General features: G+C 40.7%; 2 protein-coding genes across 4 annotated transcripts in view; both read left to right on the top strand.

Annotated features, from left to right (window-relative positions):
• The first annotated feature begins 9,360 nt into the window (after positions 1-9,360).
• Positions 9,361-13,799, top strand: MRPL19 (mitochondrial ribosomal protein L19). Its single transcript, XM_070732387.1, has 6 exons — positions 9,361-9,467; positions 10,106-10,223; positions 10,311-10,429; positions 11,476-11,610; positions 11,853-12,034; positions 13,066-13,799. The coding sequence occupies exons 1-6, from the start codon at positions 9,419-9,421 to the stop codon at positions 13,288-13,290; spliced, it is 828 nt and encodes a 275-aa protein (XP_070588488.1). The 5' UTR covers positions 9,361-9,418; the 3' UTR covers positions 13,291-13,799.
• Positions 13,800-17,590: 3,791 nt separating this feature from the next.
• Positions 17,591-18,501, top strand: part of ITSN2 (intersectin 2) — an 88,975-nt gene continuing 88,064 nt past the window's right edge. The window contains exon 1 of one of the 3 annotated variants that reach the window (XM_070732388.1): positions 17,591-17,991. The gene's annotated coding sequence lies outside the window, so the exon portion shown is untranslated. Of the gene's footprint in view, positions 18,089-18,501 lie in introns of all 3 variants that reach the window. The other 2 variants (XM_070732391.1, XM_070732389.1) reach the window with 2 other exon arrangements.

The raw sequence follows: 18,501 nt of genomic DNA, 5'->3' as shown, positions 1-18,501 counted from the left end.
GCCCTTCATGGCATCAGACCAGAATATCTACGGGACCGCCTTCTGATGCACGAATCCCAGCGACCAGGGTCTAAACAATGTCGTTTGGCGGGATCCAGGGGAAGAGCCTTCTCTGTGGCGGCCCCAACCCTCTGGAATCAGCTCCCCCCAGAGATCAGAATTGCCCCACCCTCCTTGCCTTTTGTAAGCTTCTCAAAACCCACCTCTGTCGTCAGGCATGGGGGAATTGAGATATTCATTCCCCCCAGGCCTATATAATTTATGTATGGTATATTTGTGCGTATGTTTGATTTTTAATAAGGGTTTTTAGTTATTTTAAATATTAGATTTGTTATATGTTGTTTTATTACTGTTGTTAGCCGCCCCAAGTCTACAGAGAGGGGCGGCATACAAATCTAATAAATGAATGAATGAATGAATGAATGAATGAATGAATGAATGAATGAACGAACGAACGAATGAATAAATAAATAGATGCTAACAAAAAAGATTTATTTAGAAAAAATATATAACTGAACCTACGCAGACATTTGAAGCTGACCATATCAGAAGTGTTTCTGCTCATCATTCATTCCTTTCTAAGTTCTCATTCTCTGAATTTTTAGTCAGCTTCCTTCTGTTTCCACCCACACTTCCCCATGATTGATCCAAACCTTAACCACTTCTCTTTCTCCTGGGTTTCTGATTTGTCACTCACTGTAACCTAAATACTAAATTGTACTTCCAGTCTTTGATTAATGATGTGTAATACGTTTTAGATAGCTGTTTTCTTTTAAATGTCTCTGCTCTTTTAGTTCCTATTTTAACATTCATTACCAGCATGAACTCTTTCTAGCTAGAACCAAATGCCTTTCTCTGTTGACATCTAACTGTAGATCAAACAGGTCCTGGCATGAGGTATTACTATGTTCTACTATGTAGCTGTTATTGAGATGGGCTTGTCATCTTTGGCTGTTCTGGTTTAAATTGTGTTTTTCCATTAAAGTCAACAGCAATTATAAAACAGCTTTGAGATGTTTAAAATTTGTTGTGCTTCACTAACTATTCTCTCCACCAGGCGAGATAAACTTTATGGGATGGGACTAGCTATAGTGTTGGTCTCTTCCATCTGGGTCAAGCCCATCATCGCTTTTAGATCCTGAGCACTTTTCTTTGCTGACAACCTATTTTATCTGGGTGCCTTTGCTGCACAACTCTGTACATAGCAGCACTTGCAGCCAGACAAATAGCTAAGAGGCAGACTAGGGAGCTGCACTTTAAAGCAAGAAATTGGTCAGATTTGTAATTTCTTCTATTTTTCTATACAGCACTCCCTCTCTCTCCCCTTGCCATCCTACATGGAGTTTTCTTTTTCATTATTAGAATTTTTCAATACAATAAAAGTATACAAAATTAAAAGATTAAGAAAAAATATATAGAAAATAAGAAAATTATTATTATTATTATTATTATTATTATTATTATTTATTAGATTTGTATGCCGCCCCTCTCTGGAGACTTGGAGCGGCTCACAACAACAAAACAGTACAAATCCAATGATTAAAACAATTTAAAAACCCTTAATATAAAAAGCAATCATACATCTCATTCAGACCATGCATAAAACGGAAACGGTCCAGGGGAATCAATTTCCCCAAGCCTGACGACAGAGGTGGGTTTTAAGGAGTTTACGAAAGGCAAGGAGGGTGGGGGCAGTCCTAATCTCCGGGGGAGTTGATTTCATAGGTCCGGGGCCGCCACAGAGAAGGCTCTTCCCCTGGGTCCCGCCAGACAACATTGTTTCGCCGGAGAAGGTCAACTTTGTGGGACCGAACCGATCGCTGGGATTCGTGCGGCCGAAGGCAGTCCCGAAGATATTCTGGTCCGATGCCATGAAGGGATGGAGGGAGGGAGGAGAAATATGGAAACCACTATTTTTTCTTTTGATTAATTGACATTTTATTTCTTCTCCTTCCTCTTTCTGCCAATTCAAAAAGTGGCTAGCTCAGCAAAGGGGTGAAAATAGTAAACCTTCCTACAAAGTTCTTACTGTGTAACTCACCTAGCTCACAAAATATTTGTTCACTGGGCTTGTTCAAGACAAACAATAACTCTGATTCAGAACAAGCTTACTGAGTAGCTGATTGGCGAGCTGCGAGCTACGGTGGAAAGTGGGAGAACCAGCTTTCTCAGGATGCAGGAGTTCTTCAGCAGGATGCAGGTTTTGAGAAAACTGGCTTTCCCACTTTATCACGCAGCACCTCTGTTTTGACAACTCCGACTTTGATAGCTGTGCTGAAGGAGAAGAAGTGATGTAAGTTTCCAGACTCACCCTGACTGGCACATGGTTTTTCACTAGTTGGTGTTGTTCACAAAGTGGGAAGGCAACATTTAAGCATTTGCTTAATTTAATCTTTCTTTAACGTGCTCCCACATGCAAAACCAAGACTCCAAGGCAAACCAAAGCACTGGATGCAATGCTGGAATTCACAATGGGAGCAGCAAATTTTATGCTGGAATTGTTTTCTGTCAATTCATGGAGAAGCAGGTAGATTAGCAGAAGGGACAGTAAGCCTCCCTACAAAGTTCTTACTGTGCAACCCACCTAACTCTCTGTCTCGTTTTGCTAAAGGAAATTATCTTCAATTTTAATCTGTTCTATCACACTTTCTCATCTTCCACTTCCTCTCAGGAGAAAGAGAGAGAGAGAGAGATTTTTTTAAAAAAAAAATCAGTCCCTACATATTTATAATGAGAAAATCTTTTAGCAGCCTCACCTACAAATCTTTAGAATAACATACTCTAAATACATTGCTTCTTTTCAAAAAGCAAGGAATAGGAGGAGGAGCATCAAGTGACAAGAACTGATGTTAAAAGAGAGAAATTCTTATTCATGAATCTGATGCCTATGCTGTGCTTTTGTCAACAGAACATGTGGAATGTTCAGCATGTTGAAAAAAATACATATGGAAAAGCTACTGTGCCCCAATCAATGTGATATGCAAAATGCTACATGTCTCCTCTTAAACGTTTGAAGAAAATCTTGAAGAAAGTGGTTAATCAACCACTGAACTTCTGCAACTTAAGCTATGTGGACTTCAGTTCCCAGAATTCTCCCACCCAGCAGGCATTAGAGAGTGCTTTGGAAGGAGAACTTTAAAATGTCAATGACATTTTAAAAATAAAAATTCAATGAAATCACCCAACCTTCTTTAAAAATTACTTTTTTGTGCTCACATCAATATTGCACTTTCTAAAGCACGAATTCCCTCCATGTTTCTCTCAAGAGGGCTGGAGAAAATATGTACCGTATTTTTCGGTGTATAAGATGCACCTTTTTACCTCAAAAAGGGTGCGTCTTATACACCGGATGTGGGGTGGGGGTCAGCAGCCACGGGGGCTATCCCCAAGGCCGCTCGGTGGTCGGTGGCTGGAGGCTGGTGGCTCAGCCCCAGGGATGAGGGGGGCGCGTGGCAGCAGCTTTGAAGAAGTGGGCAGGCATCATCTCAATGCATCCAGCTGGCAGAGGAGCCCGTGGGGCGGCTTTGATCATCTGACGGGATGGGGTTCAGCTCCATCAGCCCCCACCCCAATCTCCCACCTTCAGGGCCCCTTTGGGAGGGCGCAGTTGACGAAGGTGCTCCGAGAAAAGCTGCCTCAGCTTGGGAATTCTGCAGCTGGCGTCCTCTGCTCAGAGTGCCTTCGCCAATCGCTGCGCCCTCCCAAAGGCAGGAGATTGGGGTGGGGGCTGATGGAGCCGAGCCCCGTCCGCTGCCCTGCACACTCCTCTGCCGGCTGGATGCCATGTGCCCTACTCATCCCCAGGGCAGAGCTGCTGGCCTCCAGCCGATGACTGCCGTGTGGCCTTGGGGGGAGCCACCGCCACTGCTGGGGCAGTGCCAGCAGGGATTCTGGGAGGAACGCCCAGAAAGCCTGTCACCGGGAAGTTGAGGCGGGACGCACGGCGGCAGCTTCCAAGAAGCAGGAGGATGTCCTCTCAACGTATCCAGCTGGTGGAGGAGCCCGTGGAGCAGCTTCGATCATCCGGTGGGATGGGGCTTGGCTCTATTAACCCCCACCCTAATTTTCTGCCTTCAGGGGCGCCTTTGGGAGGGTGCAGCGGTCGGCAAAGGCGCTCTGAGCAGAGGGGGTGGGGGCCGATGGAGCCAAGCCCCCTTTGGATGATCGAAGCTGCCCCACAGGCTCCTCTGCCGGCTGGATGCCTCGCGCCCCACTCATCCCCAGAGGACAAGCTAAGAAGTAGTGGGGTAAGCTGCTGGCTCGTCTCCGGAGAGACAGAGACAGAGGGGAAGAGAGGGGGGAGGGAAATGAGAGGTGCAGGGAATGTGAGAGAAAAGGAGAAAGAGAAAAATGAGAAACTGATGGAGGGAAAGAACAGGGAGAGGAAGAACAAACAAATGAGAGAGAGAAGGGATGAGAAGGAAAAAGAGAGGGAGAGGAAAGAGAAAAACAGAAATGAACGGGAGAGAGTGAGAGAGAAATGAGGCAAAGATTGAGAGGGGGGAAGAGGGAAGCAAATGAGAGAGAGAAGGGGAGAGGAAGAAAAAGGGAGAGGAAGACAGAAATGAAAGTGAGAGAAATAGAGCAAAAAGGGGGAGAGAGAGGGAAACGAGAGAAAGAGAAGTTGAAAGAAAGAAAGAAAAGGGAAAGAGAGAGGGAGGGAGGGAGGGAAAGAGGAAGGAAGGAAGGAAGGAAGGAAGGAAGGAAGGAAGGAAGGAAGGAAGGAAGGAAGGAAGGAAGGAAGGAAGGAAGGAAGGGAGACATTTCTCAAAGAAAACACCAGGAGCCACAAACTCACCCCCTCGTGGCTGGAGAGGTTACTATTACACTGCACACCAAGACAACTAGACACAAGAACAGTTTTTTCCCTGAACGCCATCACTCTACTAAACAAATAATTCCCTCAACAAAACTTTTTACTAAGTTTGCACTACTATTACTACTAGGTTTTTTTCTCATCATTACTATCACCCATTTCCTCCCACTTAGGACTGTATGATTGTAACCTGTTGCTTCTATCCTATCATTAAATGTTGTATCACATGATTGTTGACAAATGTATCTTTTCTTTTATGTACGCTGAGAGCATCTGCACCAAAACAAATTCCTTGTGTGTCCAATCACACTTGGCCAATAAAGAATCCTATTCTATTCTATTCTATTCTATTCTATTCTATTATTACTATTTAATACTACACCATTTGGTTCAGAATACTTTTTTCCTTGCTCTCCTCTAAAATCTGAATGCATCCTATACACCGGTGCGTCTTATACACCAAAAATACTGTAAGTTAAGGAATCTTAAGGAAAAAGGGGGGAAATAAACAGACACAGGAAACTACAGACCAAACAACTTAACATCAATACCTGGGAAAGATACTGGAAAAGATAATAAAAAAACAGATCTGCGAACATCTAAAAACCAAGTTAGCATGGGTTTGATAAAAACAGATCATGCCAAACCAATCTTATTGCATTCTTTGACATAGTGACTAAGTTAGTAGACCAGCGAACTGGTGTGGACATAATATACTTAGACTTCAGCAAGGCATTTGTCAAAGTAAACCACAACCTACTTCTTCGTATGTATGTTAGATAGCTTCATGACCAGATGGATTTGCAACTGGTTGACAAACTGTACTCAAAGAATAGTCCTCAATGGGTCTACATGGAGAGAAGCAGTGGGCTACCACAGGGTTCCCCTCTTAGGCCCCGTACTCTTAATGTCTTCACAAATGACTTAGATATGAGAACAGAAGAGGAACGTATCAAAATTGCAGATGATACTAAGGTGGCAGGAGTAGCTAATACACTAGAGATAGTCTCAAGAACCAAATGGATCTTGACAGATTTGAACACTGGGCCCTAACTAACAAAATGAAATTCAGTGTAGAGAAAAGTAAAGTCTTAGACAAGAAAATCCAAAAATACACATATTGTTTGGGAGAAACCAGGCTTAATAATAGTAATTGTGAGAGGCATCTGCTGAGGGCAAATCAAGGAAAATATTTCTTCACCCAGAGGGTCATTGGTTTACGGAATTCCCTTCCAGAAGAAGTCGTGACAGCTGTCAGCCTTGATAGCTTTAAAGCAGGACTAGACAGATTTATGGATACCAATTTTATCAGTGGTTATTGAAACGGATGTCCAAGTGCCGCCTCTATGTTGATTGAGGCAGGTAGGATTCCTTTGGGTACCATTTTTTGGGGGTCAGGGGAAGAGAAGGGCTTTGCCTTCTCTTTCTGCTCAAGTTCCGCATGGACAATTGGTGGGCCACTGTGTGACACAGAATGCTGGACTCGATGGGCTTTGGCCCAATTCAACATGGTTTGTCTTCTGTTCTTATATTCTTATGATCTTGGAGTCTTACTGGACAACCAATTAAATATGAGCCAGCAGTATGTAGTGACAGCCAAAAAGAGCCAATGCAATCCTAAATTGCATTAATAGAGGGATTCAATCAAGATCACATGAGGTACTAATACCACTCCATAAAGCCTTAGTAAGACCACACCTAGAATACTGCATCCAATTTTGGTCACCACACCATAAATATTATTTTGAGACTCTATAAAGAGTACAGAGAACAGCAACTAGGATTATTAGGGGACTGGAAACTAAAACATATAAAGAACAGTTACAGGAACTGGACATGGTTAGTTTAGTGAAGAGAAGGATCAGGGGGATTTGAGGGACTGTCACAGAGATGGGCAGAGGATGCCAAAATATTTTCCAAAGCACCTGAAAGCGAGACAAGGAATAAAGGTTGGAAATTGATCAAGAAGAGATTCAACCTAAAAATAAGGAGGAATTTTCTGACAGTGAGAACAATCAACCAATGGAACAGCTTGTCTTCAGAAGTTGTGGGAGCTTCACCACTGGAAGTTTCAAGAAGAGGCTGGGCTTTCATCTGTCAGAAATGCGGTAGGGTCTCCTGTTTTGGTGGGGCAGTGGACTAGATGACCTAAAAGGTCCTTTCCAACTCTTGTTCTGTTGAATCTGAAGAGTCCTTGGTGTTCTATGAGCTTAGCTGTTTTGTTGCACACATTTCATTATCCAAAGTTCTGTAGGTAACATCAGTGCTAGTTCTGAGAAATCTTTTGAGCTCCTCCTACAGGATATAAAGGGAAGAGACAGAAATAATTCTGCAGTTTTCTAGCAAAAAATTAAAATGGGTTCGGAAAAGCAGGCATACAAGTTTCCTAAAACTCTGAACATTGCATTCAAAACGGCATTATAAAACTCCAAAACTATGCTGCAATTCCTGAGCTGCAAGAACTAGTAAAAAAAACAATGTAAGCATGTGTACAGACAACACAGGGCCCAAATAGAGCTCTAAGAAACATTTTCAAAATATTGGGTGAAAGCACGTGGTGACAAGGACTTGAAAGAGGAAAAAAACCTGCTTGCTTAGCTGCTTCAGGTGCATGCTTTTATTTATTTTACATTGCTTTATGACCAAAAGACTCTGGGCAAGTTACAGTAACTTAAAATAAAAACAATAGAATAAAACAAAATTATAAATCCCAGTGTTGTCATAGCTTATCTGGACATCACTATTCATTTAAAAATAAATAATAACAAATAGCTAATGGATAACCAATTTTTAAAAGATCTTTGTTCAGCTTAACACTTCAATGTAATGTATGGTAAACACTGCTAGACTAGATTGCAAATTAAACCTCTCTTTAAAAAATGCAGTATTAGGAAAAATCAGTTTACAAAAGAGCAAATGATACTTCAATTCAGCATAGAATTTGCATATTTTACTTTATTTGCAGACACAGAGCATCTTCTGCATATTGGAAAAGACTTCACAATGTGATCTTTGAACCTGTTCAGTCTGCTCCTGGAGTGTTAAATGGCCTGTACTGTAAAGGGTAATTAAGATTTGCAACTGAGAATTGAATGCATTGCAAAAAAGTAATTATCAGGGGTCTTTGGAAATTAGGATGGTTTAATGCTTTCAGTGTTGATTTTAGAAATCTCTTTTATCTCAATGTTGAGGTGACTACAGAATAACACAAGCTTGGAGAAACAAGAGGCTATTAGATTAGCATTTACTATTTATATTATTCTCCAATTACTTATAGCAGCTACAACCAAATATTTTAGCAATGTTGGATTTTACTTAAATATTTTTTCATACTTAGCTAAGAATAAAGAAGATTTATTTATTTGTTGGTTTGTTTATTGGATTTATATGCTGCCCTTCTCTGAAGAGTCCGGGTGGCTCACAACAAATGCTCAGAAATCTGAAATACTGTATATGTAATACTAATCTCCATATGCCAATTACCTGTTGTTCAAAAATGTGCATATTATTTGACCCCCACTTACTTCATTCAGGAACTGTTGGAGATTTATTCTGCCTCATGTTAACTTAATTTTTAATAATTTGTATCTTTCCACTGAACTAAAATCCAGATGCTGCCAGGTTGGCCGCCAAGATTTAGGGTATTAATATTTCTTTGCTGCCATCTAGTGGTCATTCCTGTTTTTTACAACCCAGATCTGTAGCTTTGTCAGTCTGCCTATACAAAATTAATTAAAAAGCACCGTTAACAATAACAGCAGCATAAAATCGTAAATGTAGTAATACTGTAATAACATATCATTACACAATTATAAATGCTAAAATGGGAAATGTGCTAAAATGTGAAGAAAGCTGGTATAAAAATTTCAGAACAGGCAGGATCCAATCAGCTTAGATACTACATTGCACCAATTAAATCTTGCAGAGGTTTTTCAATGGTATAGCATTTTGGAAATAAGTATGAAAAAAGGTGTTTGGGGATATTTAGAAATAAGAGTATAGCCCTAATCAGCCATTTTTAAAGTAGCAGCACGTTTTCCAAAGATCATACAACTGCTTGCCATTACTCCAAGCAAAGATTATGCTGCATTATAATTGTCAAATATCATTTATAAAACTGACTACAAATTGAATGCTTCTTAATACTGTATATACTAAATTAATTTGGTATATTAGGGAAACTCCATTGTTAACATTAGACATAGAACGGACTGAGAATTTGATAGTAAGGCTCAGATTTGCTAGAGAGTGGAAACAGATTTTATCTTACCATTGATTCCGTGTATATTTAATATAAATAAAAACAAGGCTTCACCTCACCAGGAAAACCGGATGAGAATTTAGAAAACTTATTTTTAACATCAATATATGGGGAGAGGGGCAGTTTGGCGCAAAAAAGCGTCCCTAATTTCGACACTTCTCATTTTCAGCCGGTACAGAGGAGGATGAAAGGTTTCTACTGAAACCAGATCATTCCCGCTTGGATATCCTTTTCATTGCGAGAACTACTAATTTTGACTCTCTGTGGCTGCCATAGCATTTTTGTTGCGGTCTCAGGCGCACGCGCTCTTTTCTATTTGGAAGGCATCGTCCTAAACCGTCATGGCTGCTCTTGCAAGGAAGCTTTGGTTGCCTTATGTTGGGCGCTGTAGTAAGTGTTCGTTCTGAATGTGTTTTACCTTCCGTTGAGATATATTCCTAACAAGAAAGCCCTTTGTTGAGTGTGAAACTGTTGTTGACTTGTGCATGCTTTTGTGGTTGTTCTCCGTATGAGAGGCTGTGGAAATAGGGATTGTCGTTTCAATTGGTTCTGTTTTTGTACATCCTGGAAGTATAAATACTCCGTAACGGAAGATTGCGAGAATCCAGGCTCCCCCCTCCCCCAGTTCTTTCCTTAGAACTCTGATCTTAATTTTCGGTATGCTTTTTGAATCTTGTGCGTGATTCAAGCCTATCTTCTTTTTTAAATGATGCATTTGTCAATTGCTGTAAGCACTTGATGCGTTTGATTGGAATGAACCTTAGTCCGCAAAAACGTATGCCATGATAAACGTATTATCAGTTTTTCAATTTTTTTTAAACAATCTAGCTGCATCCTTTACATGTATAGATATTAATGTCTAAAGTGGATCACAATTAGAAGCCAATATGCATCTGATTATATTTCTTAAGCATCTTTGTAATTTTTTATACAGACTTGAAATAAAAGGATGTTTGGTAGTGCGGCACACAAGACTAGATGCTGTTAAAACATAGCAGTTAATTAATGTAAATATTATTCTTTCAAAGGGTGCCTTTCTTTATCAGCTGGGCGATTCAACAGTAAAGATGGAGAACCAGAACAATTTAAACCACCTCCCAAGCCAATCATTATTGATAAAGTAAAACAACAAGCAGCACAGAACCGGTAAAAATAACACTAGTTATATTTGATCTTTAAATGTTAAACAAGTCAAATTTTCTTTTGTTTTGAAGTTATTTATATGTCTGATAGGTTCTTGAGTCCTGAATTCATCCCTCCACGGCAGAGAACAAATCCTTTAAAATTCTTCCTTGAAAGACAACTTATGATAAAAAGAAGAAAAGTCATCAATATTCCAGAATTTTATGTCGGTCAGTACTATATTTGGAATGTTAACTTCATAATGTGGCATTGCTTACATCATAAATAATTGTATTTTAATGTAAAAGAAAACATGTTTTATACATAATGTTCAATTTAGTAGGACTCTATGTTGAAATAATCCAGAACTGCTTTGAACATCATGTGAACATAGTGAACTCTACTATTTGTTCAGGTTGCCTGACCTTTTGGGGAATTCTGCATAAGGTTTGGATTAACTTTAATGAATATGTACCTCCAAGCTGTGACATCCCCCACCCCAGACTATTTGGAAGCCTGAAAAAAGTTTTGCCTATAAATTAATGTAGCAGTTGTCCATACTTAAGTAAATAACCAAATACAGTACTCAGTTCTATTTTAAATGTTACAGAGTTAGTAATATTTATATTTATATAAATATGTATAAATAGTATAATAGAGTGGGCATGGAAGCTGATGCGTATATATTTGATCAGTTGCTTGGCTGGTGAGCCTGGCTTCTTATTTAATTCTGAAAGAATCAGAGTTTCTCATTAGTTTTCATGCAAAAACCCTAGTCCCATATGCAATGTTTCCTGTGCTATTCCAGAATGTTGAAAATATGCAGTAAAACTATATCAGAAAATTGTTGACTTTTATTTTAATGTGTCATATTTACCATATTTTAGAGTATAAGACGCATTGGCGTATAAAATACATCTTAGTTTTGGGGGAGGAAAATAGGAGGGGAAAAATCTACCTACCAGGTATTCATCTGGCTAGCATCCTTAGTCTGGTCAGCTTCAGCACATTATTTTATTCCCTGGTTAGGGCTGAAAAAAATCTTAGGTGGGAGTATCCTGCAAGCCAGGAAGAGCTGGGAAAATCATTAGTGCCTCATTAGGGTTGGAGAAAAAAGCTTTGAAAAAAGCTAGGTTTGGAGTATAATTTTCAGCCTCTTGGGCGGGGGGGGGGGGAGGTGTGTCTTATACTCCAGAAAATATGGTGCTCTATATTAATCCATGGGTTTGACTTTACTTAGTTTATTTGAATGTTGGATTGTTTTCTTTTCTCCCAGGAAGTATACTTGCTGTTTCTGCAATGGATCCCTTTTCCAATGGAAAATGCAACTCTTTTGTAGGAATTTGCATTCAGCGATCAGGAAAGGGACTTGGTGCAACCTTCATACTTCGAAATGTAATAAATGGACAAGGTAAGTACATAGAGTTTGTAATGCCTTTTAAGGATGCAGTCAGGACATTCACAAAAGGGAACAGAATCAGCTTCAAACAGTAAAGTTAAATATTTTGAAGAAACGACAGTATCACACAAGGAAAACTCAGCTTTCATATTTTTAAAACATGAAGCATCATGAGTTCATTTTAAGAAAAAAATTGTTAGTTAAGTGTGGTAAGCATTTGCTATATCAATTAAAGAATTAATGTTCACTTTAAGGTATTGAAATCTGCTATGAATTATATAATCCCCTAATCCATGAGATCAAGGTTTTGAAGTTGGAGAAGAGGCCAGATGATAACTTGATGTATTTACGAGATGCTCTGCCAGAGTTCAGCACTGTTGATGTAAACATGAAGCCAGTGTCTTACATACTTTATGATGACGTTCCTGTCAATAAGGTAATATGAAGGAGTTTGCGGAGAGGGGCGGAATACAAATTTAATTAATTAATAATAATAATAATAATAGTAATAGTAATAGTAATAGTAATAGTAATTGCTGTGTGCAGCTAACAATTTGTTGTGCTTGAAAATAATTTTGCGTTGTAAAGCTGTTATACAGAATTCTGCTTACTTGGTTAATGTTTTTGCAGTAGAAGTTTCCTGTCAAATTAAAGGTAGTCCTTGACTTATGATTGTAATGGTATCAGCCCCTTATAGTCATAATGGTAATGGTGTAATGGTATCAGCCCCTTATAGTCATATTACCAGTTTTTTTGTGATTTTTTTTTTGTGGTGATCACTAAGCAAAGCTGCAGTTGATAAACGAACCAGTGGTTTATTAGGGCCAGTTTTGCTGAAAACCAGAGGTAAATGTTAGTTTTTGGCCAACCTGTTGTAAAGTGAGATCACAAGACACTGGGACGCTGCAAATGACCGGTTGCCAAGACGTACAGGCCTCGCTATCAGAACTTGGAACCGGTTGTAAATATCCCCAGGGAGGTCCATTATAACTTTGATTAGCTGCTAAGCAAGTATTCTTAAGTCGAGGATTGCCCTGTTTTTATTATTGTCAGCATCCCCCCCCATAAATAATTGTTTTTGAGTTAATAGAGAAAAACAATTTCTTCTTACAAGCATGAAGATCTCTATAAACTCTGCCAATTTTCAAAGGTTTCCAAATGATTTTAGGTTCCAGCACAGTATTGTATTTGACCAATAAAGTTCCCATGTGAAATATGGCCCACTTATTTATTTATTTGCTATTGCTATTTCATCAAGAAGTATAATAATCCCTGAGAGTCAGCAGATATTGTTTGGCACAAGTTTACACATTCCAAGAATAACTGGGAAACATCTGATATCTCAGCATTGTTAAAAATTAGTATGTATGAATGTGGGATTTCTATGAGCACAAAAATAATTTTTGAAAGTATTTTACTGAAATACAATATTCACATACTAACACATTTTACTTTGAATTATATTAGATGAAGGTCAAAATGAAGCCTAGGCCGTGGTCAAAACGCTGGGAACACCCCAAATACAATATCCAGGGCATCAACTTTGATGAATATCTTACAAAAAAAGACAAAGAAAGAATTAAAAAATGGGAAATGCCTTGGAGACAATTTGATATGATACTAGAGTATGATACATCAAAAATTAAAAAGGAAATTCAGGAAGAAGTGAATGAAGAGCTGAATAAAAGCTAGAAGGCTATTACAATACTTGGAAAAACCATCTTTGAGGAATTTTAGGATGTATTTTTAACAGTGACTCTTGAAAAAGCATGTAGATGAAAAGTATTCATGGGGGGATTTTGTTTATATATATATATATAACATTTAAACAAGAGCAGGTAATCTTTTTGACAATTGAGGAAAATATGAAGGCCATATGAAACATGTTGGTGACGTCTTTAGAAGGGATTGGTCCCCAAAGTTTTAACTTTTTTTGCAATAGGAGGTAGCTAAAGAGTTTTTTCATATATATACCAGCAGGTTTCAAAAATAATTCCTTAATTTATTACCAAAGGGCTATGAAATTGAAGTTGGTTGTCAAGGGTTGCTCATGTCCATTCCAGAAGTCCTTTTTGTGTTTGATAAAGCAAATTAAAAAAAATACTGTAGGATGGACTCTAGACTTATAAGGCATGCTGAGTAACAGGAAGTCAAAGTAGTATAACATCTTCAATAAAAGTATTGATTATATTATTCTCCAATTCATTTTCTACTGTACCTATGTTTAATGCCTTATAAAGGCAATATAGCATAGCATTTATATACCACTTCACAGTGCTTTACAGCCCTCTCTAACCGGTGTACAGAGTTGGCATATTGCCCCCCAACAATCTGGGTCCTCATTTTACCGATCTCGGAAGGATGGAAGGCTGAATCTACCTTGAGCCTGGTGAGATTTGAACTGCCAAATTGCAGGCAGGAAGCAGAATTAGTCTGCAATGCTGCATCCTAACCATTACATCACCTCGGCTCTTACTATTGTTGCTTTAGCAGCAATAAAAATAATAAGTGAGAAAAGTATGTGATAACTTAACATGTATTGCCCCATCCATTGGTAAAGAAAGGTAAATATCCCAAGAAGTTAACTATTGTAGTCACTGTTCCCTGTAAGCTGTGCGCGCACGCGTGAGGCCCAAAATACCCCCCCCACACGCACCCTTTTCCAAGGACGTGCAAGGAGCCGGGCGTTGGAGTTGAGGGCGGGGAGCAGTGAAAGTGCGGATGCACCCCGTGCGCTCCCCATCCCCCTGCCAGCCCACGGGGGGTGGGAAGGCGCTGGCAGTAGACATGGGTGGAAGGAAAGGGAGCCGTGGCCGCCCCTGTCTCACCATGGTGCCTCCAGCCCCCTCGCGCCCCTGGCCTCTCACTGCTGCCCCCTACCCGCCCAATCCACCCACTCTCTGGCTTTCTCCGCCTCCCACTTTGGGGCGCGACTTCTCCCACGGCGGTGGCAGCTGCGGCTTCTCATCATCCGCGCTCCCAGCCAGGGGGCTGTGAGAGAGTTTTCTCCGCGCGCTTCAGGAATGCCCGCCCCGCCCCTCTCGTAGCCCCTTCGCTGGGAGCGCTTTCGCCCCGAGCTTTCAGCAAGGGGCCTGCAGTAGAGGCAGGGCAGGCATTCCCGAAGCGCTCGGAGAAAGCGCTCTCGCTGACAGAGAGAGAGCAACAGACAGAGCAAGATGGAAAGAGAGAGGGAGAGAGAAAGTAAGTGAGAAAGAGAGAGGGGGGAGAGAACGAGAAAGAAAGCAAGAGAGAGAGAGAAAGCAATAGAGAAAAAAAGAGCAACAGACAGCGAGATAGAAAGAGGGAGAGAGAAAGTGAGAAAGAGAGAGCAAGAGTGGGAGAGAGAAAGAGAGAAATCACTTGATTTAAAGCATATGGTAAAAAGCACCCAAATAACAGAGAGAAAAAAACCAGCTGTGTGTGTGTGAGAGAGAGAGAGAACTCTTGAACCATTTCCAATAGCCCTCACCTGTTATTGGAAATGGTTCAAGAGTTCACATACACACACACACACACAAGGGGGGAGGAGACGGATGGAAAAAGAGGAGAAGATAGTAATAATAGTAATAGATTTTGGTTTTGTTTTATTATTAATTTTTTTTAATAAAAAAGAAGGAAATTTTTTTCTGGTTGGTTGGTTGGTTGGTTGGTTGGTTTATTTATACTTCTATGCCGCCCAGTCCCAAAGGGACTGCCGCTCAGACACTATACTTTTCCGCCCACACCAAAAAAAATTAGAGGGAACATTGATTGTGGTAATTGGAATCTCAATACTAGTACATTAGTTATTTGAAATAAAAAATGCTATAATATCTTCTAATTTATGTTACTCAGCAATGTTATATACTTTTAAGATATAAGTCATCCATTATAATAAACCTTCAACTGGAGCACAGTATTGTCAGAAATCACACTGAGAAATCCAATTTTATTCATGTTTATTGCATATATAAAAAAGGAATTGTAATATTTAATTGGATGAAAGCAAATACTGGCCAAAATTATAATATGCACTACAAAATTTCTATTCAGAAATAAAATTAAACTTTATTCACATTATAAATAACATATTGCTAACGAAGCAAGGTAGCAAAGTAATGTTGCCATGTTAATTTCAGAAACTCTTAATTGACTGTTGAGAAGTGACATTGGTTTTTGATTTCAGCTCATTTCAGTAACAATAAATGTTTTGAAAGCAGTATGGTACTACTGGGATGGGAAAGAGAATTCAGGACTACTGTCTACATTAAGAAGTGAAAAAAATATCCCAGAAGCAATAGTTCTTCCATTTGCCTTGAATAAGACTTTGAAATCATCGGGAGTTGAGCTTGACTCAATAGAATGACAGAGTTGGAAGGGACCTTGGAGGTATACTAATCCAACCCCCTGCTTAGGCAGGAAACCCTACACCACTTCAGACAAATGGTTATCCAACATCTTTAAAACTTCCAATGTTGAAGCATTCACAATTTCTGGAGGCAAGCTGTTCCACTGATTAATTGTTCTAACTCAGGAAATTTCTCCTTAATTCTAAGTTGCTTCTCTCATTGATTAGTTTCCACCCACTGCTTGTTCTCTCCCTCTTCTTTATGGCAACCCCTGAGATACTGGAACACTGCTATCATGTCTTCCCTAGTCCTTATTTTCATTTACCTAGATCCTGCAAACATTCATGTCACCAGTCCCCTAATTTTTTTTTGCTCATCTGCATACCCTTTCTAGAGTCTTCACATCCTTTTTGCATTGTGGCAACCAAAACTGAAAGTAGTATTCCAAGTTGGTCTTACCACCGCATTATAAATTGATACATGTATTAACACTTCACGTTATCCTGATTCTCTCCCATCTTTTAATGAAGCCTAGAACTGTGTTGGCTTTTTTGGTAGCTGCTGGACACCACTGGCTCATATTTAAAGTTGTCCACTAGGACTCCAGGGTCCCTCTCAGTTACTACTGTTGAGCAAGATACCACATAATATACCTGTACATTTTGTTTTCTTGCCTAAATGTAAAACCTTACTTTCACTTTAGGTTTTTTTTCTATGACTTTTTCTTTCTGTTTGACACGTTTGTATGAGGAAGAGGCTTGATGGTAAATTATTGTGCTATAGAATGTGCAGCATTTAATTGATCAAACAACAGCCTATTTTTGATCATGATAAATAGACGTCAAGGATGCAACTCAAAAGAGTGCTAAAATTTTGCATGCTGAACAGCTTATGCCCCTCCTTTTGACATCTGGACCATGGGGGAGGGGGAGGATCTGTAGTACCTTTTCCAACAACTTTATTAAACAGCTTAAATTGTAGATTAACAGCTTTCCCCTTACAATGTTTTAATCATTGCAACAATTCTACTTTTTAAACCTGTTACTTTTTAGACTTGAGAAAGCTAAACATACATATCTTTACCTCTGCTCCAAATTTCTGAAATTAATCTTAGAAATCCAAAAGCAATTAATACCAAGGAAAAGAAATGCTTTATTGGAAACATTTCCCCCACTAAATTTAAATGTCAAGTTGGTAATGATAGGCAAGGAGGCTGTAGTGCAGAGGGATAAGTTTTATTCGGTTATTTGAGGACAATTAAGGAGCAATCAAGCTTTGGCAATGGTGAACAAAAAAGGCTCCAGCCTGTGTGGTGTGATGATTAAAAGGGTCACAGACTGGAGAAGTGCAGAAGACACTGAAGAAGTGGAGTGGAAAATTGGTGCAAAGTAGGATACTGATTTATGATTCGTTGATTTAAAATGTTTGTACATGTGTATCACTGATAATCTCAAGATGTGTGTATATTGATGTATAGATGGAGTGTATGGAGAAAATCTTTTTAAAAAATTAAAAAGGTCACAGGCTCTACTAGGCTTCCAGATGAGTGGAGGGGAGCCACGGGAGAGTTTTGCTACATAATAGTGATTGGCCAGAAGAGGGGCCAAACCTCCGTTTGCCACCCACAGAAAGGGGGAGCAGCGGTATCTCGCACTGTTTTGGCGTACGCAGAGAACGTGCGCTTGCGGCCATTTTTGCCAACTTGTGGCAAACTAACCCGGTAACGAACAAGCAAACAAAACAAAAAAACGCCGATTGGGTTGCAAGGCATATTATTATCCTTTCGACAATCGATTCGAGAATTCCTGAAGGAGCCATTCCTCTGGCGCTCTGCTGGCTCCTCTGGTGCGCCCGAGTCCGGGCGCGCAGGGAAGTCCTACTCCCGCTTCCCTCCTGTATATATAGCAGCTGGCCCCGACGCCATGTTCCGGTTTTGACGCAACGGCGGTAACAGCCGCAGCAGCAGCAGCCGCCCCAGGAGGAGGAGGAGGAAGTGCAAGCCAGAGGAAGGAGGCAGTCCACCAGCTCCCTCGGAAGAGGAAAGTGCTGACAAGCGGCGCAACAGGTAGGCGCAGGTGCTTTTTCCTCCAGGCCCATCGCCACAGTCTGCCGGAGGGGCGAAGGCTGCGTCAGGGCGACCCGCAGTCAGGCAGGCGACCAAGGTCGGGAGTTACCGGAGAACGCTGCCTTTGGGGGTGGGTGGGGGGAGGAGGTGGAGATAGGCGGGCTCTTTGCTCGTGGCGTTTAATGGGAAGTGCGGTGGCATAACATCGGGGTGAAGGCGGGTTGGGCTCGGAAGCGCTGCGGCGGGGGAGGCTGGTTGCGGTTGCAGGTAGACGCATCGGAGGGGAAGGAGGGTCGGCCGGCGGGCGGGCTGAGAGAGCGCGGATCTGGGGAAGCGTTCGGGAGCCGTGGGCCAGGGCAGAGAGGGCTTGCCAGCCGCGGCGGTGTTTTGCGAGCCAGCCGCGAAGGGTCCGGGGCGGGACTTGTGCCCGGGATTCGAGAGAGCGAGAGCACCAGGCCCATTGGGAGTCGCCATTAAGCGCAACCAGTCGGCTCCCCTTCCGCTGCATCT

This window comes from Erythrolamprus reginae, chromosome 1 (genome assembly GCF_031021105.1).
Source record: "Erythrolamprus reginae isolate rEryReg1 chromosome 1, rEryReg1.hap1, whole genome shotgun sequence".
Lineage (NCBI taxonomy): Eukaryota > Metazoa > Chordata > Lepidosauria > Squamata > Dipsadidae > Erythrolamprus > Erythrolamprus reginae.
This window is presented reverse-complemented; position numbering and strand designations above follow the sequence as displayed.